Consider the following 26,404-nt stretch of genomic DNA (forward strand, 5'->3'; position numbering starts at 1 on the left):
TCCGCAGGCCGCGTTCTCATGGAAGGGCCACAGACGGGCCTCAGTTCCAGCATGGCTGGGGCTGTGTGGCTGCCGACACCGGTCCCTCCCCTGCAGGACAGGTACTCAGATCAAATGATGCAGAGAGCCCAGGCACAGCCAGATGTCCACGGAGGGCCTGGACCCGGTCACTGTGCCTGGCCCGGTGTGGCAGCAGAGGGTCCCCGTGCGAGGGGAAGGGCTGCAGCTCAGTCATGTTCAACGTCCGCTGGGGCTCTTCAGCAGAGACCACGACTGCAAGTTCTGGGGTCCAGCGCTGAGAGCCGTGATGACACAAGGGACATGTGACAGGGATGGAGACATATCCCTCCAGGGATCTGCCCCAGGGCGCCCCCCAAGCCAAAGAGGAACAGACCTGCATGGCCAGTCTAGGATGCTAGCACTCCCTGCTGGGCCAGAGCTGCCAGAGACAGGAGATGACATCCACCTGGCCCTGTGTCTCCAGCACCCCACATGGTGGACGTCAGCTGATGTTCACTCAACGTGTGCCCGGAAGAGACGTTGGTCCATGGGTAGAGCTGAGGACAGGTTATGATCTGGGGACATGGCCCCATGTTTGTTCCTCTGTCCGCTCTGCCTTCCCAGGGCCCCGGCCTTTCATGGAAGGCCCACGTGTCCTGGCAGGGGATGTGGGGCTCACGCTGTCCCTGAAAGCTTCCAGTCCATCAGAGAGATGGAGCCACGGGAAGCTCCCAGAAGTGGACGGCCTAGACCACATGGCAGGGCCTGGGCACACAGCACTGCATACAGCAGGTGCTTAGCATTTGCTGGATTAGCGAGCTAGCTAACCTAGCTTCTCTTTCCACGTGGGAGTGTGCCCTCCTGGCCTATGTTTGGGCATCCTGCTGGAGGTCCTGGGAGGCTGGGAAAGCCCCAGCGCCCCCTGCTCACACCGTGTGTGGGCTTCTGGCAGCATGAAGGGGTCCCTCGTGGAAGAAGATTCCACAACAGGCCCTCCTCCCACACGAGGGAAGACACCACGGCCTCATCTCAGAGTTCACGTGCCCACTGCCAGCACGCACGGTCCCCGGGGATCCCCCGCCAGCTCTCTTGGGCCCCCACTGTGTGACAGTCAGAGATGATGCTCGTGTGACAAGATCCTTGCAGGAGCAGAGATCCAGGAAGGCAGGTCAGCTGAGAGGCTTGATGAAGGACCAGCGAGGGAACTCTAGGGGTGGAGGCCTGCAGCCGACCCGGACTGGCCCCCACTGGCTGGATTTCGGGTGCACTTCCGAGTGAGGGCTGGCAGTGTGGACGCTGCCTAGATAACTCTGCCTCCCCCCGAAAAGGCCAGGGGCAGCAGCCACGCATCTGTGGGCAATCCAGCATGCTCCCGGGGCTCACTGTGAATGCCGACATCTGGTTTCCCCTTTCAGAAATACATATGTTTATAATTCTTTCTGGACAGCAAATAAATGGCAGTTTCGGTTAAAACGGCAAACTGAAATCCCGTCATAACCAAGGCTTGCACACGCCATCCCCAAGGCGGCTATGACCAGGTCAGCGGCATAGGCGGCCCTGATGACCTGGGGCACAGACTCAGTACCGTTCACAAAGCCAACAGGTCTCTTCACAGAACCACTGACCAACCCGACTCAGGAGCTGTGCATGAAGAACAACTTAGAAAGCAAGTGGGTGTCAACGACTGGTTCACCACGCACAGCCAAGGGGCCATGCGCCGTGCCGTATTAGGAAGTCCCCGGAGGGGGCGAGGCTCCCACACTGCTCCCGGAATGCAGATCATTCTCACTCTATAGGGTCAACTAAAGACATACTCTGGTAGCAAGTGTATTTTAAAGATTTTTTTTTTTTTTTATTTGTCAGAGAGAGAGGGAGAGAGAGCAAGCACAGGCAGACAGAATGGCAGGCAGAGGCAGAGGGAGAAGCAGGCTCCCCGCCAAGCAAGGAGCCCGATGTGGGACTCGATCCCAGGATGCTGGGATCATGACCTGAGCCGAAGGCAGCTGCTTAACCAACTGAGCCACCCAGGTGTCCCAGCAAGTGTATTTTAAAGTCTGCCTATCTTCCAGCCTTATTCTAGAGCATTTCAAAGAAGTAACACTCTTACTTTCTCAGCAGCTAATTTTTCTGGGATCCTAGAAACCCTGTGTGTGGACGTGAACACAGCTTGCTCCCCCTTGTCTCCACGGCGTGTTGCCCTCTGCTGCCCACACTCACTGGCCGTCGCTTGCCTTTGCGACCAGCAGCTTCCTGACCACAGTACGAGTGTTTCCCTCTACCCTCCGCAGCTGGTTCTCCTGGATGTGGCTCAACCTGGGGGCAGTCCCAAGGACAGTGCCCTCACAACCCCCAGACTTTAAATAAGTTTTTTTTTGTCTTTTGGACGATAGTGTTGTTTTTTGGTCTAGATGGATTCTCCCAACCCTAGGTGCCCCAACGTGGGGTGTGGAACTGTCAGGGGGCAGGTCTCAACCCCGTGACCCAGCCTTGTCCAGAGGACCTGCTTGGAGTGTGCCTTGGCCCCCGTGGTTTGCCAGGAGAAGAATACTCAGGCCATATTTGGAGCAAGTAGACCAAGGACAAGGTACTTTCTGCTGATTCTACGCTCTGGTCACCTCCAGCTCACACTGCGTCCGACCCCAAGGAAACACTCCACGTGACATGACAGCTTCATGGGGTAAGGTCAACTTTCACACTTGTATCCAAAGGGTCCCCCAAACTCACCAACTACAAAACCTACAAACTTAGAAACAAACACTTTTCCAAGCCAAGAGATTGTTTTGGTCACCCACAGGACAAGGAATCTATGCTAAGGCCATGGGGCCCGTCATCCCTGAAGGAGCCAGGCCCCCCTGCCCCGCTCCAGGGTGCCATTCCATAGAAGGCATCTCCCAGCCTATCCACTGGCGAAGACGGGCGCCTCCTGGAAAGGCTGGAGGCCACACGCGTCGTGGACAACTTCTTCTCTGATGTGTTTCGCAGATCATTTCCTTCTGAATTTTCGACTAAATGCCTCCCTTTTGCTGACTCCCTATAATAGTTCAGTTCAGTTATTTGAAGTAAGTCCTAAGTCCTTAAAACAGACGGCCCGTTGGGGAAGCAGGTCTGAACTAAGACAAGACCACGCATCAGAACGCCACAGCTCCTGCGGACGCCAAGGAAGCACAGGATGACACCATCGATTTTCCGCTCCCAGGGAGGATGGAGGACAGTGTATCAGGACCGCGGTCCACCAGACAGTCAACAACCAGCTACTTGAGAGGCACTCACCTGCTCGTTTAAACGTTTTAGTAATGCGAAAGCTTGTCCTCATGACGTATTGTCTTCCCAGGGAATTTCGGGGAAAGCGTCACTCAGGCCTGAGCGACCGATCAGCTGATGGAACCCCATCGCAGAAGGGTGTGCACAGCGGATGGGAGTCGGGCGAGGGTTCCAGAGGGACGCAGGAGCAGGAGGCTACATCTGGAGCGAGCATGTGGCTTCTTCCCTTTCTTCTCCCATGTGGCTGCCAGTGAGGGGGACAGAGTGGGAAGACGGGGCAGCTTCTGGATGAGGAGGCAATTCTGTTATTTATGCAGACAGGTGGGCCCTCAGGGACGTACTTCAGCCCATCCTCTGGAGGCCTGTTCTCCTACTGTATAGTACTCTATGCACCAGAACCCGCATACCAGAAACACACAGAGGCTGTCAGGGGCTTGCAAAAGCCTGAACAGATGGACAACAACCTTCTTGAAGACAGACAGACATGCGGGGCTGGTGCAGGTGGGGTGACCACCTGGGGCAATCACCTCTGAGCGAGGGACACGCAGACACGGCCGGGGAGAGCCTGCGGGGCAAACACAACAGGTGGTCGATGCGAACGGCTCCGAGATGAAGGAGCGGCCGGTGGAGCGTTCTAGGTCCCCAGTCCATCTGCGTCCCCACGCAGAGGGGACATTTCTTCCTGGGATCCGGGGAGAGCAGAGCTACCCGGAGGGCGGAACCTGCAGCTTGGGACGGACGCACGGGTGGAGAGCAGGGAGGTCAGAGTCCTCGGGGTCGGGTCCAGACAGCCCTCGGATGATTAACAGCAAAATTAATGTTCTGACGTTTCTTAAATGCCAACTGATCAGAATTCAAGGCCAGACCCTCGGGAGAGTGAGAGAAAGCAGGCTGTGTAGACAGATGGCCCAGCCACTCCGACTCCTCCCTCGTGAGCTCCATGTCGTCACCCAGAGGCTGGAGTTCCCAACACCCGGTGCCTTGGGAAGGGCGTCTTGTTCCCAACAGTCTACGTGAATTTAACCAGACGGATGGAGACCGGCATGGCCGATACCCGTGGTTGGACATAAAGACATGATACTTCACTCCCTTTCCCAGAGCCCTTGGCCCATCGAAGCACTCAACATCCAAACTCTGGGCACATGCAAGTGTCCTTTGATGCCCAAGGTGACTTTCCAAGGAGAAGGTGGGACACGGCGGGGGGTGCTCACTCCCGCACCACAGGGAACTTCGTGCCCAGGCAACTGCAGTGTGGGTCCCTGTCGCCCCAGGTAGGAGACCCCCCCCTCCCTGCACCGGGATAGCTCCCCTGTCTAGGGGCCAACAGTGCTCACCCATCCTGGAATTGTTTCTGGAAAGTTCTGTGGTGTCTGTTTGTTATCCGTTAAAATTGCAATATACCCAAGCGGTGGTCAGAGGAATGATTTTTGGAGGGGTGCGTGGCAGGGAAAGGCCCAATGGCACCGAAATGAAGGGGCCTGAAGCTGGTCATGGAGAGTGCTGCAGGTTGGTGCCTCCTACCCCGTCCGCCCGCCACAGAGGAGAGTCCCGGCCTGACTGCAGTCAGGTGCCAGGGCCCACCGCCCGCTGCCAGCTCTCTCCCTCCCTCGCCCCTGCCATCTGCTGCCAGGAGGCTCCCGTGAGGGCTGAGGAGGCTGGGATGGATTCTCCTCTCTTCCTGTGGGCAGGTGTCCCTTCTTCTAAGAAACAATTTTTTGGTAGAAATAATACTGAAGCTGTATTTTTAAAATTTTATACAGCATAGACTTAAAGAATCATCGGGGACATGAGGTGCTGGGGGGCCGAGTCGGTGGGGCGCGCCACTCCTGACCTCGGCCTGGTGAGCCGGAGCCCCATGTTGGGCAGAGAGATGACTGAAAAATAAGACCCTTAAAAAACTTAAAAACAAAACAAACAAACAAACAAACAAACAAAAAAACACAAAGAATAATCAAGGGCGTAAAAATGATGACCGCACAGTAGTTTTAACCAGAAATCGTCATAAATCAATGATGTGAGGTTCGTTTTCCTCACATACACAGGGTGGTTGTTCTTTACGACGATACCATTTTCCATTTGTGATGCTGTTTAGGCAAACACAGTTTTTACAAGTTGGTGCTGGAATCCTGGCCGACACCGTCCCCACAGCCCTCCACACCGCACAGCCTGCCGGCCCACCACCTGCCTGCGGCCCGTCGTGGCGGCCGTCCTTGTGCTGCGCCTGCCGTGGACTGACTTTCGGTGGGAGGCTCTGTTCTACTGAGCAGAGGGGTCTGGGCTCTGGCAACTCCTGCCTCCTGGATGGGCTCGGGGTTCTAAGGCACTTTTTTTTTTTTTAAGGATTTATTTATTTAATTGGGAGAGCGCGCATGTGTGTGAGCCAGGGGAGGGGCAGAGGTGGAAGGAGAGTCTCAAGCAAACTCGCGCTGAGTGTGGAGCCCAACCAGGACTCGATCTCATCAGGACCTTGAGATCATGACCTGAGATCACGACCCTGAGATCGCGACCCGGAGATCACGATCCAGAGATCATGACCTGAGATCATCACCTGAGTTCACAACCCTGAGATTGTGACCCTGAGATCATGACCCGAGATCATGACTTGCGTTCATGACCCTGAGATCATGCCCTGAGATCACGACCTGAGATCATGACCCTGGGATCACAACCTGAGCCGAAACCAAGTTGGACGCTTAACCGACCGTGTCCCCCAGATGCCCACACACCCAGAGCACTGACGCCCCTGACACAGGCACGTCGCCCCTGCTACAGGCCTAGGCCACCTGTGAGAGGACCGATACGGGGGCTGTAGGTCGTGGCTGCATGTGCCTGCTGGGCTATGGGGAAGGCCAGGCTCTGGCCGGACAGCGGGCACCCCCTGAACTCAGAAGTGGCCCATGACTCTCTTTTCATAGGTGGCCTTTTAGATCCCCCAGCTTCCCTGCCAGAGGCAGTGGCCCAGCAACCCTGCCATGCCTTCAGCCGCCTTCCCGGGAGACACACAGACACTGAATTTCACCCCTTTGTGTGGGACTCAGGAGGAAAGGAGCCACAGACCGGGGCCTGCGGGAGGGGCTGACAGCAGGTGTCCGGGCCACGGGTGCTGCCGCCACAGCCAGAGGGTGACACGCGTGGAGGCTGGGCATGCACAGAGTGTGCCCGCAGTCACACGACACCCCTTCCGCTTTCACCTATCACCTCAGGCTGCCACTGGGAGCTCCTGGCAACCTCGTGCACACCGGAAACCTGAGGTCGGGGTGAACGACTTTGTCCGACATCACCAAGTGAGCAGAAGGCACCCGAGTCCGACCCAAGATCTGCAGGACACGCAAACCCACGCCCTCACCCAACACACGGCACCTGAGGCACCCTGCGGGCTCCGTGCGTGTCTTCAGGGCTCAGAGGCCAGGCCAGACAGGGCACATGGGCCCTGGGGAGGGCTGGTGCAGGCCAGACGCTGTCCAGTGTCCTCGGTGCCTAGAGCCACCATGACTCCTGCCCACTAAGGCACGGGGCACCCAGAGCCGTCACTGAAACAGAACCTGAGACCCTCCCACCCTCTGCTTACTGGTTAAATCTGCTCTTTGCTCAGTCATGAAAGTCAAAATGATCCTTTTTTTTTTTTCTATGCTGCCTGCGACAGAAAGACGTGGGAGCCCAAGGCCTTATCACCTACCGGTTCCTCTTGGTCCTCAGGTTCCGGTCTCCCCTGCCGTCCTCAGACTGAGACCCATCGCTGTGGTCGGCTGGAAGAAAATCAGGTTAACGAGGTTGGAGCGTCTGCGCCCATCACTCTGGCAAACCACCAAGACGCGCTCCCTTTCAAACAGAGTCATCTGGGAACGAGGGTCACCAAGACCAAGTCCTGTCAGCAGCTTCTCGGGGCACCCTTGTACGCTCCGGCAGAAGAGCAAGCGGCTGCCCTTCTGAGCAGGGGAGGCCTATAGAAGCCACCTGATCGTCCAGCAAAGCCAGGGGACAGAGAATCGGCAGTGGGCATCTCCCAGCCCCTCCGCGGGCACCTGGGGATGCAGGCCCTGGCAGAGACCTTCTATGTCACATGTGCCCTCATGTGCTCACAAGCGGACCAAGACCCTGTCCCTCCCTCTGTCTGCCGCCTTCCCCTCCCCTGCACATGGCATGGACTTCACTCCGGACCACGTGTCTACTTCCAGAACCCAAACTGATTTTGACGACAGGTCCCCTATATACATCCTGAGGAGACTGGTCTGATAAATATTTGATGAGATTTGAAATGGAAAATAAAAAGGGGCTTCAGCATTTCATATTTGTCTCCAAAAGGGAGAGGAAACGCGAGGCTCAACCTGGCTCTGGAACGTTACTACTTCAGTCCTGACACACGGATGGGTCCACATACCCACCCCCAACACACTGCTTTCGAACCCGCTTCTTGCTCTGCATCCATCACGCCCAGGGGACCACTGCCCCATGCTCCCGTCCCTGGCATGCAGAGGTGCGGGGGACTGGGCTCTGCAGGGCATTTCCAGGTCCCCACGTCCCCCGGACCACCAGCTCCCTCGGCCCCACCTTCCTGAAGAGGCCCCACCAGGACAACACTGCCCACCGCCTCAGAGAGCGCCGTGTTTGGAACCCAGTGAAGCCTTCAATCCCGTCCATTCTTAGTTTGCTTCCAGTGTTCAGCATGGGGCTGGCCGCAGAAGGAGAGAGTCAGGCTCTGGAAGCCTGCGTCTGTCCCAGTCCACCCCTCATCCCGGTTCTGGGGCCCCTCTCACCCATGAGCACCCATGCCACGCCGTGTGTACTCCACCATCCTGGGATGCAGGGGGACACGAACGGGACTGAGAACTGGCCCCAGGAGTGTCCCACTCTGGAAGATGCTGGCCCAGGAAGGGCCTCATGGACAGGGACCCTGCGCACATGAGCTTGGAGTGGAGTGGGGCTCCCTGTGGGACAGGTGTGCGTGCTTGGGGGAGGGGCGGGCATTCGGGACGTCAGCTCCGGGAACGCTGGTGTCCACACCTTAGTGGCACCTTCAGGACGCCTCACGCACCAGCAACACCCGGGCCGTCCTGTGAGCTGGAGAGAGGATGCTCGGCAGGTGCCAGGATCAGCGGGGACAGGTCCCGGGTGTGACCCCCAAAACTGTCTCCAGACATTGCTAAACGCCCCTCCAGGGGACAGAAGCCCCCTCCTCACTGAGAACCACAGGAAAGAGCCTCTGTGAGAAATGAGCTCACTTGGGGCCAAGTTCACCTTCTTGACTCTCCACACACTCTTCCCACGGGGCCCCTCTGGGACGCCAGCATCAGTCCCTTCTCAGCTTCTGACCCCAAAGCCCAGGAGGCAGGCTCACCTCCCTGCTCAGCCCAGCTCTCCCCTCCTGGCCTCTCTGCCTCAGCCCAGCCCTGCACTTTGAGCCTGGGGCCACCCTCATGCCCACCGTTCCCTGCCCCAGCCTCCAGGCCCACTGCAGCCCTGCACTTATGACCCCAGGCCTGGATGTCAGTCCCTCTGGCCCTGCACGTGCTGGCCTCCCACACGGGCTCTGCCTCAGACGGGATGTCCCCACCCAGCGCCTGCAGACGCGCTCTCCCTGCTTGCTGAAACCTGTGACACTTGCAGCAGATGAGCCACTCAAACCCGTGACACTTGCAGCAGACGAGCCACTCATGTGAAAGTTGCCTGTGCCGCGACCTCTGAGAGTGATGTTTCCGAGACCGTGGGAAGAAGAGGCACCTTGGCTCCTTCCAAGGCGCAGAAGACAGAAAGACCCCCAAGACTCTGGCTGCCCTTGGCAAAGAGAGGGGCAAGGCAGGGGTGCTGTCCTAGCTGGGCAAGCGCCCCCGGGAACCTCTCCTCCCACGGCTGGGTCAGAAGCGGCCCGAGGTGGGAGAGCTGGGGCAGCGGACCCGGGGGCACGGCCGTGGGCACTGGGACGAGAGGCCAAGCAGCAGGGCTTTTCCGGGTGCTCTCCTGTGCCGGCAGGGGTGCTTCCGAGTCTCGCGTCCCAGCCAGGACCGCAAGGGCAACAATCCAACTGGACTCGGACTCTCACAGCCTGGAGGCAGCGCTGGGCCCCTGAGACCTGGGCACCCCGACTTCTGACCGGCTGGAAACCGTGCTAGAACAGTCCACAGCACACAGCACACAGCACACACTCCGTTTACCGGCTCTGAACTGTGGTTGGGGAGCTACGTACACCTCCTCCCTCCTCCCTCCCCCGGCTCCCTGCTTCCTCCCCCCACTGCTCCCTGCTCCCTCCCCCCTCCTCCCTGCACAGGCAGGCCCACTGAAGGTGGCAGAGACAGGAGGGGCGTCAGCCTGCACTGGGGGACGTGAGGGAATCACACAGGGTAGATCCAGACCCCACACTGTGACTCCGCGGACCCCACTAGCTGGGAGCCCCCTGACACCCAAATCGGCCTTTGCGTTCTTTACTCGTGGCAGGTCATCACCAACCTGTGAAAAAGTGCAGAATGAGAGTTAGGCCTGAGCAGAGCCGGGCAGAGTTCTACACAGCCCAGAGAGGGGGCAGAAGCCTTAGGAGAGGTCGCTAGGTCAGGGGGCCAGCAGGACCCCAGGGTCAGTCACCCTGAGGGACGAGCTGCCTGCTCACCTAGAAACGCTGCACTGACGGCGATCCCCTGCCCCCGAGGCTCACTGAAAGCTTGCCCAGGCTCCTGGGCTACAGCGTGAGTGACCCTGCATCAGTAAGTCTCCTGGCCACTGGTCTGGGGACTCACATTGCTCTGCCCAACTGCGGCCTCTCCTCCTGACCCACAACATGGCTGTCACTTCCTGTCACTGCCCATGGGCCATCTGCTTGTGGTTGGGGCCGGGGTCCCACCCAGGGCTGGTCAGTCCAGCCTCCAAGTACACGGTGATTGATCTGGAAGGGAACTGCTGTCCTCCTCCCTCCCCATCCTCCCTCACTCCTGGATCACAGCAGAGCAGACAGCTCGAAGCATTAGGTTCTGGGAGAAACCACTTGGAAAAGGCTCTCCCAGTCTCTCCTGTCCCACAGCGGCATGTGGCCCAAAGGCACAGAAGGGACACAGCCCCGGGATCGGCGCTCACTCAGTGGCACATCTGAAACCCGGAGGGGCCCGCCATCTGGCCACTGGGCTGCAGCAGAGGAGGGCTGAGTGTCACAGAGCATTGTGGAGTCCCCGCGGGGCCCAGGCACCTGGCCGGCCCCTTCCAACCCCGCTGCCTAGTGGCTTCTGCTGGAGCACATCAGCTCCCCGCAGGCGGCTTCCAGGACGGATGGCCTGTGTGTCTCCATTCGTTGCTGGGTCCAGGGTCCTGCACCAGTCACTGTGCAAAGAGGCGGCATGGGCCAGGGGCTGATGGGTGTTGTGGAGCATGGAATGCGGGTCCCGTGGGAAGGTCAGGGGCCCGCCCAAACAGCTGGGATGGGGGAACTCTGCATGGGGGGGCCTCTCCTCAACCCAATTCTTGGGACAGGTGATGCCAACCTTGGGCTGCGGACAGGCGCCAGGGATGTTGTCAGCTGAGCCTGGACACCTGGTCCCACTGTGGCTCTGAGACTTGTGTGCTCTCCCTGGGCAAATACAGCTTGGGAAAGCCAGCCTCTCTCAAGCCACAGCTGTGTTTACTCCCAGGGACGGTTTTATGTCCTACTTGCAAAATGAACATTATTACCAATGCACACTTGTCTTGAATATAAATGAATAAATGTTTACAGAGAAACTGAGGCCAAGTGATGTCTATGCCACCTCTGCGGCAGGTTGGGGACAAAGTGGCTGAGAGGACAAGGCTGCCCGCCCCTGACCATGGGTGTGTCAGGCACAGGGAGCAAAACGCCTTCCAGAAGCGTGTTCTTACCACAGGCTCATGGCTCAGGAGAAGCACGGTAAGGCTGTCCCTCCTCAGATTCGGACTCTGACCCACCCCCACACACTGGAGAGAAATGGGACCTTGGGCAAGTTAATTAATCCATCTCCTTTAATTCCCTCTTCTATAAATGGGTATAAAGCCGGTGGGCTGCAGAATGATGGCCCCCAGGATGGCCGTGGCCGGTCACTGCACCTGTGAACATATCAGGTTCTACAGCGAAGAGGGATCGAGACGGCAAGCAGCTGACCTGGGGACAGAGAGTGACCTGCGCCACCCAGATGAGCCCGGTGTAATCAGAAAGACCCTTCTTCCCAGGGGAGGAGGAAGGCAGGAGAGTTGCCAGAAAGATCTGAGGTCACCGTCCTGCTGTCCCTGAGGCGGGGGCAAGGAGCCGGGAGCGGCAGAAACCAGGCGGCCAGGAAACACGGCTTCGCCATCTCCACCGGGACTCGCGAGGCACAGCAAACAGGCGTGGGGCGAAGCCACGGATTCTGTGATCACGTGGTTCACGCGGGGCCCTGCCTCATGAGGCTGAGCTGAGCGGGAGTGACCGGGCTCCACGCCGCACCTTCCCGGCAGAGCTCCCTCCCCTCCCCGCTTCGCAGGCGGGACTGAATGCCGGTCAGGCCGGGCTTCCCGGTGCCCTTCAGCTCAGCGGGCATTTACTCCGAACCCACAGCAGAGCTTCTAGACCCAGAAAAAATCTGGATGCACGCAAGAAAATTAGGAAATAATTCAGGTCATTGTCTGAGTCCCTCAGCAACGCTAACAGAATGAAGAGGGGACTTTTCCCTTCTCTGTTGAGTGATGAGTGGCTTAGCACATCTGGCAGTTCTGTACCCTGTTCCACGAGGCTGTCACAGCATCAGCGCCCCCAACACCGTGCCGTGTGTCCCCTGCACGCAGACACCCGTCGAGAGCCTGGAGCCCCGGCATGCGGCCGCTCTTGGGTAAAATTCAATTACTTCATTTGCCTCTTGAAAAATAACCGGTATCAACTGGAATGCTTAATTGTCCTATTTCAGACTAGAAACAGGTATTAATATATTCAAATCCGTAATGACTCGGAGTTGAGCAAAATGTGAAAAACAAAATTCTACACCAAGAACAATTTCCCCTGGAGCCGGTTCTCAAAATCATCAGGGTCAAATCATTTGATGAGTCACGATGGATGAAGAGCCAGGGAAAAATGTCACCTGCCGAAGGCTGGAGGTCATCAACTCTGCCCACTAATCGCTAATTAATCCTCCAGAAATACCTCCTGCCCTAACTGTCTGGCAGCAAATGAAACAGTTTGGGTGGGTGGATCTTAGAAAATTAGAAATTATTCCCGGAAATGTCAATTCTACCCCACAACAAGAAGTTGGGAGTTGCAGTCATTTGCATATCTTTAAGATTCTGGTTAAAAACCACAACACTCCTTTAAGAAAGCCTTGTCCTCTTTTTACAAGAAGAAGCAAGGTTAAAACTTGTTTTGTAACTGCACATAACGATATCAGTATATCTATCTCGGTAGAGTAGTTAGGGGCGTTGTGATAAGTTAGTGGAAGACGAGTGTCTGATGTAGCAAATCTCAATTAATCCGATATTTTGGTTATGGTTGTGTTGTTGGACTTCAGCCTCAATTTTACTTTTCCTGAGTACAGTGAGTGAGATGGAATGCTGATCTGTGACCCGGGTAATTTAGATCCTGCTGTTAAATTAATTAAACAAGAGGCCATTAGGCTGCCAGGGCTCTGAGGCCTAGGAGGTCCACTTAAGCAAACTGAAACCAAGGCCCGTGAATGTCTCAGGGCTGCAGGATCACTCACGATGCTGAGGACAGCCAGTCGCAGACCGCCAAGGCGGCTTGAAGCTACGGCCAATCCCACCTTCTCTGCCCTCCCTCCCCGGTTCCCATCAGCACCAGATGTGTGTCTGATGCGGCCCTGCTCCACGGGAACCCGGTTTCTGCACAAACAAACTCTTATAGCGTTTCATACACCTCAGTTTATCCTCCAGCTGCCCTCCACCCCAGTCCTCCCCCACCCTGATATGGCGGGAGGCTCAGTGCCGAGTTCTGCCGACGCCCCTCTGTCTCTCCTAGACCTGGTGTCACTGGGTCCAAAGGACAGAAGCCACAGGGCAGCCGTGCACCACCTTAATGAGTTCCTTTCTCGTGCTTGACACTGCTTTGGGGAAAAAAAGAGGGAAGGAGGGAAAGGGAGGAGGGAGGGACGAAGGGAGGAAGGGAGGGAGGGGAGAACAGCACCCAGTTATCTATGGTGCGAGCTAAGGAAACTCTGCATTATTTGTCTGTGACCAACCAAACCCACTCGCAGCTGCAGCTACTGCCCTTTGGCCAGTCTCGTGGGACTGGAGGGTCTCGTGAGGCCGAGGGCGGCCGTGCTCGGCTGCCGGTGAGTTGGGCCTTGGAAGATTGTTTTCTACGAGGATTTGTTTTCAACCTTTCAACGACACATCGTTTTAAAAATGGATGCTACCTTTGACCATTCTCTTACACCGTACACAAAGATAAACTCGAAGTGGATAAAAGACCTCAACGTGAGACAGGAATCCATCAGAATCCTAGAGGAGAACACAGGCAGTAACCTCTTCAATATCAGCCACAGCAACTTCTTCCAAGATATGTCTCCAAAGGCAAAGGAAACAAAAGTGAAAATGAACTTTTGGGACTTCATCAAGATCAAAAGCTTCTGCACAGCAAAGGAAACAGTCAACAAAACAAAGAGGCAACCCACGGAATGGGAGAAGATATTCGCAAATGACTGTACAGACAAAAGGCTGATATCCAGGACCTATAAAGAACTCCTCAAACTCAACACACACAAAACAGATAGTCATATCAAAAAATGGGCAGAAGATATGAACAGACAATTCTCCAATGAAGACATACAAATGGCTATCAGACACATGAAAAAATGTTCATCATCACTAGCCATCAGGGAGATTCAAATTAAAACCACATTGTGATACCACCTTACACCAGTTAGAATGGCCAAAATTAGCAAGACAGGAAACAACATGTGTTGGAGGGGATGTGGAGAAAGGGGAACCCTCTTACACTGTTGGTGGGAATGCAAGTTGGTGCAGCCACTTTGGAGAACAGTGTGGAGATTCCTCAAGAAATTAAAAATAGAGCTTCTCTAGGACCCTGCAATTGCACTACTGGGTATTTACCCCAAAGATACAGATGTAGTGAAAAGAAGGGCCATCTGTACCCCAATGTTCATAGCAGCAACGGCCACGGTCGCCAAACTGTGGAAAGAACCAAGATGCCCTTCAACGGACGAATGGATAAGGATGATGTGGTCCATATACACTATGGAGTATGATGCCTCCATCAGAAAGGATGAATACCCAACTTTTGTAGCAACATGGACGGGACTGGAAGAGATTATGCTGAGTGGAATAAGTCAAGCAGAGAGAGTCAATTATCATATGGTTTCACTTATTTGTGGAGCATAACAAATAGCATGGAGGACAAGGGGAGATGGAGAGGAGAAGGGAGTTGAGGGAAATTGGAAGGGGAGGTGAACCATGAGAGACTATGGACTCTGAAAAACAACTGAGGGTCTTGAAGGGGCGGGGGGTGGGAGGTTGGGGGAACCAGGTGGTGGGTATTGGAGAGGGCACGGACTGCATGGAGCACTGGGTGCGGTGCAAAAACAATGAATTCTATTATGCTGAAAAGAAATTTAAAAAAGTAACAAAAAAATAATAAATAAAAAATAAAAATGGACGCCGCCCGATCAGAGGAGGAGACAGAACCACAAACCAGTGCTTCCTGTCCCTGTGTGCAGCTACGTTTCCACAGATGCAATTACATATGCTCCTAAGACACCTCCTGTCCCAGCGGGGCTGCCCCGGGCTCACTGGAGAACGTTCTCGTCATCTTAGGTGAAACGAGCGGATGAAACCTGCGTCCCCCAATCCCAAGACACCGCGCCCGCGTTGAACAGCACCATTCTCCAGGCTCCTGGCGTGGTTAAAAATGTTTAGAAAATTTTTCAAACACTGTTCTCTAAAGTTCCAGTTAACTGCCTCCGCCTTTGACTGAAACCATGGGTGGATACTGCGTACGTTGGCTGTCTATCGTGAGAATAAAAAACATCATTGCAAACTCAATAAAACACCCCGTAAAAATAAAACAAATCCCTCTTTCAAGGGGTCAAGATCCAGTCTCTTGGCCTCTCAGGCACGTGTGGGCCTCTCGGGCGGGAGGCAGCTCCTGACTGAGTTTCCAGGCGAAGCCAACGCTTGTTCCACCCGCGTGCCTGGCGAACGGGCTTTCCCAACACCGCAGCTAATAGAAAACACATCACATCTGATCGGAAAGGACCCTTGCCGGAAACGCTAACCGTTCTTCTCCGACTCCGGGGAAGCGGGATTTCCGCGGTTGTTTGCAGACACGGCGACGTCTCTGCCAGGTGCCCGTCCCCTCCCCGCCAACACCTGCCTTCCCGGGAAGTCAAGCGCCCTTGGAATAAACAAGGGACAGTCCCGTTCGCAGCTCGGACGGGAAGTGTGAGGGAGAAGGAAACGCGCTCCTGTCCACACACGTGGTCTCCCAAGCGGAGTCCACGAACCGTATGGAATAAAAAGTAAACACTGGCTAATGACCGGGGCGGGGGGCTTCAGGAAGCCGAGGACTGAGAACGCCTCCTCTGAGTTAACCGCTTCACGACACGTGGACGGAAAGCCCCAGCCACCCTGGAAGAAAATGTCTCCGGCAGAAAGTGCCGCAAAACCTCAGTGACTACATTCTCAAATAGCGAACACAGCGCTTTAGAAATCGGCTTCCGGCCCAGCCAGGAGACCCCCCGCGTCCCTGCCCGAGGGTGAGGGATGCGCGGCGTCAGCGCGTGGGGACGGTCGCCCGCGGCCGCTGCTCATTACGTGTCGGCGCCTCCAGCTTGCGTTTGTGGGGGGGGTCCTCGATGATCCTGTCCAGGTCCCCGCGGCTCTTCAGGTCCACAGGCTTCTCCCACACGGACAGCTGCATCGTCGGGTTGAAGAAGAAAACCCGGTCGTCGCCCGTCCAGACCACGCACCTGTTTGAGTGGAAAACTCGCCTCAGTTCCCCTCGAAGACATTGAATTTAGAAATCAGCGGCGTGCGACCCGACCCAGAAACCCCTGGGGCCCGAAATCCTCACCTTGGCAAAGGTTTTTCTGTCCCATCTAAGTCATAATGGCCGTGTCTGGCTTTCTGGGGCGTTTCACAGAGCTTCTCCTATTTCCCACTCAACTAACGGATAAATACTCTCCTGACTGTCCTTCTGTGGGTTAAGGACAGCAGAGCTGAGCAAAGCAGGCAGCTGGACGAGGCCCTGGGGGTCCAAGCTCATCCTGGCACACCAGCTGCCTCCGTGTGACCCTGCGCTCTGGGGACCTCTGGCCGCCCACAGGGGGCCACGTTATTTGGAGGGGCTTCCCGGTACACATTGCTGATTCCCGGGACTTGGAGACATCGGCACATCCTACTCTCCTATATCTGAGACATTAAACAGGCCACCATGTTTGGCAGCTCTGCCCACATTCTCCAGTTTGTTTCTAGAAGAACAAAGAATTAAGCTTTGTGTTTTCATAACTAGGAATCTGAAATCTCCAAACAGAGTAAGAGGCCATTTGAAGACCCCATCTCCGAGGAGGGCATCAGAGAGAGGAAAGATTAAGAAGTGACGAAAAATGAAACAAAGAAAGGCTGGGACTTGTCCCTAACGTGTGTGAGTGGGTCTGTAAGGCTCTGTGCATAGGAACCCAGGCCCAGCAGTGGCCCAAAGAATGCAGCCTCGCAAGGCCCCCGGCCCGGCCTCTGGCTCCGTCCCAAGGGTGGGCCGGGGTGGGGCAGCAAGGCCGCTTCTGGTCTGGGCTCCTGGACGTTTCTCCTTGGGCAAGTCCTCCCCCTCCCTGGGCCCCAGCTTCCCACAGCGGCCTCCCAGAGCCCTGCAGGCCAGGGTTCCCGGATTCCAGAAGCGGTGGGACTGCACAGGAAAGCCCACATGTGCTGAGCACCTGTGGCTATTGGTTTTCCTCTAACCGGGGACCTCTGCCAACGAGGAGCCGCCTCTAGGCCCTGCCTTCATCCCTGTGCGCTGTCAGGACGGAGCAAGCCAGCTCCAGACACTCACCTCTGCACAGGGGACACCCTCTAACCTGGATCTGCCTCCTCGCCCAGCCAGACAGTTCCCATGGGCCGTGCAGAGGGCTTCGGGGCTGAACCCCGCGTTCTGGGGTTCTGAACAGACCAGGCTTCTTCCCAGAGGGGTGCTGAGATGGTCTGACGGATCTGTATGCCGGCTGGGCCAGGGCCGTGGGTGTGGTAGGCAGAATGAGGCTCCCTAAAATGTCCACGTCTTAATCTCTGGGACTGGGAATGTGTGACCTCCCACAGCAAGGGCAGCTTGGCAGCTTTGCAGCTGTGGTAAGCACTGTCTTGAGATCAGAAATGATCCTGGATTGTCTGGGTGGAAGAGGGAGGCAGGAGGGCCCGAGTTAGAGGAGGAGAGGTCACGGAAGCAGGGGTCAGATACACCCGAGGCTGGGACGGGGGAGGGAGGACCCCACATGTGGGTCTCCGGGACGGAGGACGGGCTAAGGAAGACAAGAGGCCCCAGAAGCTGGAAAAGGCAAGGAACTTGGTCTTCCCCGGACCTCCAGGAGCAAACAGCCCCACTCACACCTGGATTTGAGTCCCGTGAGATGCAGTGGGATTTCTGACCTCCAGAATTATGAGATGCTAAATTTGTGGAGTTGAACCTTCTGGGTTTGTGGCAGACTGTGGCCTGTCTCTGTCCTGGGCACCAGCATCAGAACCCACCTCCAGCCAGAAGTCACCCAAACCCTAAGCAACGGGCCCACACGCACTGCCAGCCATTGGCCTAGACACTGAAGGTGGAAGACGGTGACCCGCCCGCTGGCTGACATCTCCTTCAGCTCTAGGGCTGTCCTTGACCTTCAGGTGACCTTGGGAGCTTCCCCTCATCCAGGTGGCCTCAGTTCCATCCTGTGTGTAGGACGGTTTGGAATGGAAATGTGCATTATTCTACCCCACCCCACCCCACCCCCGTTATGGGGACTTGGAGGCAAGTTGCCGGGTCCCTGTGTTTCTGAGAGGCAGGGGGCTCTTGGGCCCACAGGGGTTTTTGCCCAAGTCCGTGCAGGGGCTGGAAGTCGAGGGGAGGGTTGGCAACCGGGAGCAGGACTTCGGATCCCGTCCCTGCCTTAGCGTGCCTGGGTGGGCCCTGCTTTGCCTCTGCACGCCTCAAAGAGCTATGAGTTTTGTCGTGAGCTACTCGTCGGCGCCGGAAGTTTTTATAGAGTTTAAGCCGAAGGTAATCCAAAATCCAGATGGGATTCTGGGCCGGCAGGGACCACAAGCCCTGCCAAGCAACACGGCTCCTCCCCACTCAGACACAGCTCCAGGGAGGGAGGGCGCCTGGTTTGTCTGGGGGCTGTGCTCCCGGGAGCACACAGCCCTTGTTGGGGCACCCCACTGGCCCAGCCCGTGCGCGCTCGGGGTCCTGGAGGGGATGGTTTTCCTGGGCTCAGCACCCGGTTTCTCAGGACGGTGGTTCCTGGCAGCCAGGGGCAAGCAGCACTGGGGGTGACAGCAGGCGCTGAGCCCCTCCTAACACTGCCTGTGCGCACTCACGCTCCTGGTGCCCACGACGGCCCACAACGGCCCCACATGCGGCTGCAGGAGCTTCTCTGACTGCAGGTCCGAAGCTGCCAGCGGCAGGCTCGTCTGTGGTGTCTGACGGCACTTGGCCTGAGCGGAATATTCCAGAGCAACTCTGGCTCCTTGCGATCCTGTCGGCCCCTCACCACAGCTTCTGCCCAGGAGCCCCGACCTCACTTGATGGGGCAGAGAACGACTTCCGCCAAACCTGCTGCAGCTAACAGACCTCATGGGCACCACGGTCCCTGGCGGCCGGGCACCCTGTCCCCCCCCACCGCTCCCCAGCAGCCCCAGAGCCCCACTCCCGGCACTGACTGACCTGCTCCCTCCTCTAGAGCCCTGGAGGGAGAGAGCACTCAGCTGGGAGTCCAGGGGCGCAGACCTGCCCTACAGTGCGGCTTGGCCTCTGTGCCACCCCACACCCCACCCCAGCCTGTGGAGCCGTGGTCTTGCCATCCTCATTTTTAAAAGGCTGATGGACGAGGGTCTCGTCCCAGATGGTTCCCTAAATCCCTCCCAGCCTTTATTCCACTTTCTGTTCTTTTCCCTTCATTTCCCAGTTTGGGGCCAGACCCCCAGTTATGGTCCTGCTGCCGTCCCTCCCCTCACAGGCAGGTGCACCCAAGCCCGGATCCTGCGCTCGGCGGCCTGGGGCTCACGGCCGTGCGTCCTTAGTCCTTAGATAATGTGCTCACCCTGTTCCGACCCCTCCCCGAGGCTGCGCCTCTGTTGGGGCTGTCTGTAGCTCCTAACTGCCTGACTTGGGGTGAAGGGGTGGGTGCGATCCATGGTCCAGGGCCCCCGGTCTTGGCCGCAGCTGCGCTGTCCGCTTTCCTGTTCCCTCTGCCTAGACATCCCTCCTTCCTAACACACAGGCATCCAGATCACTCCCGCTGCTCCCTCTGGGACACGGAGCAGGACAAACCCCAAAGGGGAGGAAGGACTAAATGTTCCAGGAGGCTTTCCAACAGGTGAGACAGTAGCTATGCCTGTACCAGGGACACCTGCCTCCACGTGCCTCCACCGCCTCCCTCTTCCCTAGAAGACCTGCTTTCTGGGTTTTCAAAACCAAGACCTGATGCCACCAAACACAGCAGAGCCATTCCTACGGTCACTCAAGGACGCAGCCAACAATGTGAGATATTTATTGGGAAGGGAGTGGTTAACCAGGCTCTGTGGACATGACCCGGTCCTGGGACACACCCATTCATCCCACAAGCAGCTGGGCCGTGGAAATGCAGGTTTCCAGTGGCTTGGAGCGCTGTCTGTCTGGCTGTGGGCATGGGGAGAGAGCAGAGCTGGCTCTGGACCAAGGTCCATGAAGGGGCCCAGCCTCAGATCACCTCCACGCCCTCCCACCTGGCTCTGGGAGGCTGTCCTACCATGGAGCAGTTGGCCTCCTGGTGGTCGACGCTAAGTCGCTCGTCTCCCTAAGACCCAGGCAGGGTGCTGGGTCCTGAGAAAGTTCTGGTCAGCAGAGGGGAGGGGAATTGAGAATAAGAAGCTGAAGATGAGGGGAGATCCCACTGCTCCCGGGTTGTGCAGTCCACGTCCTGTCATGCAGTGTCCTGGGGCTCAAGAGCATTCCCACTCTGGGCCCTCGGCAGCCACGAAGCAATCTCGTGTTGACCTGACACTGTGCTCAAGGGAGGACAGTGGGTCTGGGCAGGTGGGCCTGGGTGGTTGAGGCTCACGGGTCAATTGGGACAGCGAGTCTGGACAGGTGGCTTATAGCCAGGTGGGTCTGGGCAGACAGGCTGGGGCACCCGAATCTGGACTAGAAGGCCCAGCAGCTGGGTAGAAGTGGGGGTCTGGACAGGAGGCCTCCACGGAAGGGTCTGGCAGGGGGCCCAGCCAGCAAGGAATTAGGGTCTGTGCTGAAACAGCCCCCCAGGGCCAGGCTGACTAGTGAGAGGGGCCCCAGTGCCCTGGCCTCCTCTAGTGGAGAGATGGAGGCAGGGGAGGCCCCTGTGGGACCCACTTGAATTCCTGCCAGGGTCTTGGTTTCCAAAGAAAACCAGGCGTCACATCAGCACAGACCGGAGCAGCCAGGGGAAGTCCGCTCTCTCGAGCACCAGGCGCCTCCGCTGAGGGCTGCCAGCCTGCTGAGCCCGGTCCTCCCTCCTGCCGCCTGCCCTGTCCCCAGTGAAACCCGGGCCCCCACACTCGGAAACACGCCGCCCCACGGCAAGGCCCAGATCTTCTTCCCCGGGTGCACCACTAACTTCCCGAGGGACCCTGCCCCGGGCCCCACGTGCTGCTGTTAACTCTAGGAAGAGACTCACACCGGGGACATATTTGGCACAATTCTCCTCCGATCCTGGGTCAGTCAGCTGTTTCGGGGACACGCTAGCTCCATAAGCTCCCGGAGCTGAGTCCAGGGACACCCCTCCCGCATCCGAATCACCGGAAGGGCCAGCACCCAAACCTAACAGTGTAGGCAGGAATCCCCAGCCAGCTCCGGAGAGGGGAAGCGAGGACCTAATTAGGTGCTTAGAAGGGGAGTATTACCAGGGAGAAAGCCGAGGGAGGACAATTAACATGGCACACGTTTCCATCCAGGCTACAAAGAACCCAGTTCAGGTGCCACGGGGACACGGGTGGACAGGAGGCACAGAGCTGGTGGCAGGGTAAATAGCGTGGTCCCCGGGGAGAAGTCTGCCCCTTGTTACGGTTGGTTTCAACTAGACGGAGCCAGCTGTAACATGCAAAATTAATTTTATGTATCATTTTATGCACATTTTAAGTAATATGTATACATTCGCCTTCTTTAATCACGCTACACAGTATCTGGAGAGCTGCCATATTCCCTCTTCTCTTTAACTGTCCCCGTGTCCCAGAGGATGTCATCAGCACATCACAGTTATTCAAGGCTGGGACAGAACATGCCCCCCTCAGCAGCCCTCACAGATGAGGACCTGGATCCTGTCTAGTGAGGCTGCCCTGGCCGCTATGGGACGCGTCAGGGGTCCCAGGGGCACCTGAGGACAGCAGACCCCAGGGCCACATTGTAGCTCTAGGAGTATCCAAAGATTCCCACTGGGTCCTTCCCTCTTTCCAGCTGATTTGTTCCCCCAACCTGCCTGACCCAGGAGGACTGTCCTGAGGGGACAGAGCCTGACGTCCCCTGGGTCTCCCCCTAGGGCTTACGGCCCTGGACAGAAAAGCAGGGTCTGGGTGCCCTTTGCTCTTCCTTCCCCATCCTCACCCCTCCTCTGCTCAGTAAGGGCTGGCCCAGCAGCACACAGGAGCTCTGGCTGATGCACGGGGCAGGCTGGGTAAGGGGGCACAGAGTTATGGAGGAGAAGGTAAAAACCTCCCTCCTGCCTTCTGTCCTGTGAGAGTGTGATCTGCAGTAAGAAATACATATTTGGTCTTGTCACTGTTTCTGGCACAGCACTCCTAAAATCCTTGGGATCGCCAAAGACGTGAGAGCAGAGAGATGGGTCTCTTCTTAGTCGCATCACAAGCCCTTTATGCCAAAGAGGTGACTTGGGGACAGCCCACAGGGATGGGGGCAGGTGGCCAGGAGAACCCGCCCTGTGACTAGAGGGTTGGAACGTTCGACCCCCCACCCTCGCACCTCTTGGGACGGAAGGGGGTCACCAACGGCCAATGACTTAGTCAATCACGCCTACATGGTGAAGCCTCCATGAAAACCCAAAAGGAGGGGGACCAGAGACCTTCTTTGTTGGTGACCCCATGGAGCTGGCAGGGGTGGCCCCCGGGATAGGACCTTGAAGATCCTCGCCCCCCACACACACACCTCGCCCCTGTACTTCCCCCACCGGCCGTTCCCGGGTTGTTCCCTTCTACAACGAACCAGAAATCTAGTACATACAGTTTCCTGAGTTCCACGAGCCGCTCTAGCGAATTAATCCACAGGAGGAGGGGTCGTGGGGATCTCTGATGCGCAGCCAGTCAACACCAGCAGAGGCGACAGCCTGGACTGGACACTGGGGTCCGCAGTGGGGAGGGGGCAGTCTCGGGGACCGAGCCCCTGACCTGTGTGCAGGGTCTGAGCTGTCTCCAGACAGACTGGGGGTCTGAGCCATCTCCAGGCAGACAGGGTCTGACCGAGGTAGCCTGGAGGACAGCCAGATGGTGCTGCAGACGGCTTGGTGCGGGAAGACCCGCAGCAGGGGGTGGCGGGCGTGAGGTTGTGCGTGGAGTCCTGAGAGCCCAGGAGACCCAGGAGGTGCTGCCGTCTGCCCTCCTCGGCCCGCTCTCCGCCCCGGCCACCCCGGGCCGCCGCGCCCACCCCGACGGCACTGGTTCAGGGAAGGGCGCGTGGACGTCCAGGTGATGTCTGCTCCTCCGGACGAGGCCACAACTGCCCACAGCCATGACTTGTCATCGAGGGGACACACTCATGTCCAGTCAGTGCCCAGACGTGTTGGCTTTGCCATCCCCCAGGAAGACCGGTCAGGCTGTGGCCTCACAGTGTCATTCCAGACAAGAGATGGTCCAGACACTGGACGTGTGGGTGCCACCCGGGGGAGAGGTCGGGATGTTGAGGGCCCACAGCCCAGACAACCGACAGGGGCAGCTCAGCACCGGGCATCCAGTGTTGCTGGGAGAAAAGGGCCCCCGCTCCTCCCCCAGAGGGAAGGTTGCTCAGGGGAAGAGAAGACAGAGCGGTGGGGAAGGCCGGTGGCAGCTTCTGGGCTGTGTCCTCCCTGCAGCGCCCAGGAAGGGTGTTTTGGCTGATGAGGGTCCATGAGCCGTGTGCGCCTGTCCCCGCTCTGAACAGTCACCAGAACACTCCGTCCGGACCCCGGACAGCGTCTCTCCCTCCGCCTTCGTTTCCTGCGCGTCCATTTCTTTCCCGTTTTCAAACGAGCAGCGGGAAGGCGTCCTGCAGCCGGGCGCAGAGCTGGGCTCCCGTCCGGAGTCCCAGCTGCCGTCTGTCCAGCTTCTCGGAGAGGAGACGTGGACCTCAGGAGGCCTGCTCCCAACCTGGAACGAGGCCCAGGACCGCCACGCGTTGTCTTCACAGAACAAAGGTCCCGATGGCTCCATCCTGGCCTGGCTCTGGACTTTGGGAGACTCTGCCTTTCTGGGGAGTCACGGTTTCGGCGACACAGGGCCTGCTCCCTGCACCAGGTCCTGGCCGTCGTGTCCCTTCCCGGTCGCAGGACGCAGGCCAGGGGCCCACAGTAGCTCCTCACACCCCATTACCACCTCGGCCTGAAAGCGAGGCCCGGGGATTCCTGCGAGCGAGTGGGGAGCTGCGCGGGGATGACACTTCACCCTGTCTCAGGGGCTGCTCGCCCGGGAGATTGCTGTGGGTGGAAACGGCCTCCTCCTCACGCACCTCTTGTCGGCCTTCCCCAAGCCGGGCTGACATTTCACCAAACATCGGAATCCCCTCCCTAGCATCATGTGTCACCCGTCCCTTCGTCAACAGAACGAGAGACTGGACGATGCTAAGGGGACACAGTGACATTTGGCTTCACTTCAGCGGTGAGTGCGCGAAGCAGGGATGGCTGCGGGGTCCGGGTTCCGCCACCATGACCTCACGCGAGGAGAGTACATGTCCCACGGGGGGACAGCCCAGCATCTTCGTCACGGCGCTTTCTGATAACCTTGTTCTCGTCAAACGTCATCCACACCGACGACGCTCTGGGGAATTTCCTTTCTGGGAAAGTTCTACCAACTTCACCCAAGAACAAGCCAAACGTGTCCACTACCAAGATTTAGAAAAACCCAGAGAACCTGCTATTAAAACATCACACTCAGCGAATGGGTAGTTACGACTGAATAAAAAGATGCCGCCAGTTGGGGCTAAGATAGCGAATAAAGTCAGAATGACAAGCATGCTGTGATCACACAGTCGGGGTGAGCAGGGCGTGCACCCGGGCGTCGTGCCTCTAGGCTCCTGTCCAGAGAAGGCCCTCCCGCTCCCAGGGAGAAGGTTACACCCGCTGCCAGCTTCTCCGTGGCCACACTGGGACTCCCACGCCAGCCATAGCCACTTGGGCAGCGTCCCACGCACTCCCGCCAAACTGCGTCTTTCCTCACGGCAGCTGCACGAGTGGGCCTCGCTGGGAGGTGGCACCCGCTGGCTGGCAGAGTCAGCTTCCTGCCGGTGCCTCCGGCTCTGGTCGGCCCTGAGCAGGCCCTCATCTCCTTCTAAGCTGCTGGGAGAAGGAGTCCGGGGTTTGCTATGAGACATCACAGACATAAAACTCGCTACATTAATCTTGACTTCTTGAAAAATGGTCTTACTTCAAAACAATGTTCATTTTTTAAAATTTTACAAAAATAGAGAATTACTTGTAAATCCACAGTCTTGTAAAGAATTGTAACATATTATTGATTGGCACCAGCACTGATTGTCAATTGAGCCAAAGCTCATGAACTTTACACTTCAACAGTTTTCAGTTTTCTTCGTGTCTTCAACGGTTCCAAGGAGAACATTTTCATGACCCTCCAATTAGAGAGTGGCTGAGTTGATCCCGAATGGCCTGTGGGTCAAAAGCCAAGTTATAAAGAAGGAGGAAGGTGAGCCCGAGAAATGGATACACAGAGATCCGTAAGAGACCGAACAGCGCTACTCCGGAACGGCCACACGGAAGACAGGAGCAGACCCGGAAGACGGGCTCGGATGACATCACGTCTCTCCCTCCGGCTTCTTCTTCCATGTTGAGGCAGATAAGACGTCACTTTCTATGAAAGTTCATACATAGTCTTCATTTTCTTGTTTCTCCTGAAAATTTCCCATGTCAGATTATGGCATCCTGAGGCCCTCCTGGTGGCACTGGTCTCCGTGAGCTTCTGAGTCGCAGACTGGCTGAAGACACCGTTTTGGGCTCCGAAGCCATGTCCGTGGTTCGGCTGGCACAGGCGGGAAGAATGCGGGTTGGCTCCTTCCCCGTGTCCACCGGGCGTCCCGGCACTGGCCTGGCATCTCTAAGGTCTTCGTGTGATGCAGGTACTTTGAAGAAGGCTGTACATCGGGCCATGTGTCTTGGCCGCACGATTGGAAATGATCACGGAAGCCACTCGTTGGCGGCGCTCCACTCACACTCACCCGCCTCCCACGGAACCACGAGCAGGACTGCCTTCCCCGGTCTCGCCTGCAAAGCTTTCGCCGGGGTCCCCAAGGAGCAGAACTTCCAACCTTTCACAGCAAGTTTCTGCTTTCCCACTACGTTAGAGTGATTTTGGGTCTTAGCTGACCCGGCCGTCCTCCCACACATTCAACGGCTTAGCTCCAATTTGGTAAAAATGTGAGCACAGTGAAAACGTTAGCAGAGTAAGAATATTTTGATTTCCATTTTAGGGGTGCTTGACTGGCTCAGCCCATGAAGCATCAGGGTCCTGGGACCGAGCCCCATATCAGGCTCCCTGCTCAGTGAGGAGGCTGCTTCTCCCTCTGCCTCACCCCCCGGTTCATGCCCTCTTTCTCCCTCTCTCTGTCTCAAATGAATAAATAAAATCTTTAACAAAAAGAAAAAAGAATGTTTTGATTCCCATTTTTTTCCATTTTACATGTTCTGAGTAGATTCCAAAACCTCTTACTTCCTTATGTGATGCCAGCAGCCCCCACGGAGCTCTGTGGTGGTCAAGAGTGGTCCTTTCCCAGCCTATGTGGCCTGCCCCACCTATCCTG

General features: G+C 57.1%; 1 protein-coding gene across 1 annotated transcript in view; it reads right to left on the reverse strand.

Moving 5' to 3' along the window:
- LOC125085116 (transcription elongation regulator 1-like protein) overlaps window positions 1-26,404 on the reverse strand; it is a 63,877-nt gene that overhangs the window by 31,042 nt on the left and 6,431 nt on the right. The window contains exons 3-4 of the mRNA XM_047703305.1: window positions 16,003-16,157; window positions 6,938-7,007 (exon numbers count right to left, since the gene is read on the reverse strand). Coding sequence (XP_047559261.1) covers window positions 6,938-7,007; window positions 16,003-16,157 — 225 coding nt within the window. The remainder of the gene's footprint in view (window positions 1-6,937; window positions 7,008-16,002; window positions 16,158-26,404) is intronic.

Source organism: Lutra lutra, chromosome 14, assembly GCF_902655055.1.
Source record: "Lutra lutra chromosome 14, mLutLut1.2, whole genome shotgun sequence".
In the NCBI taxonomy this organism is placed as follows: domain Eukaryota; kingdom Metazoa; phylum Chordata; class Mammalia; order Carnivora; family Mustelidae; genus Lutra; species Lutra lutra.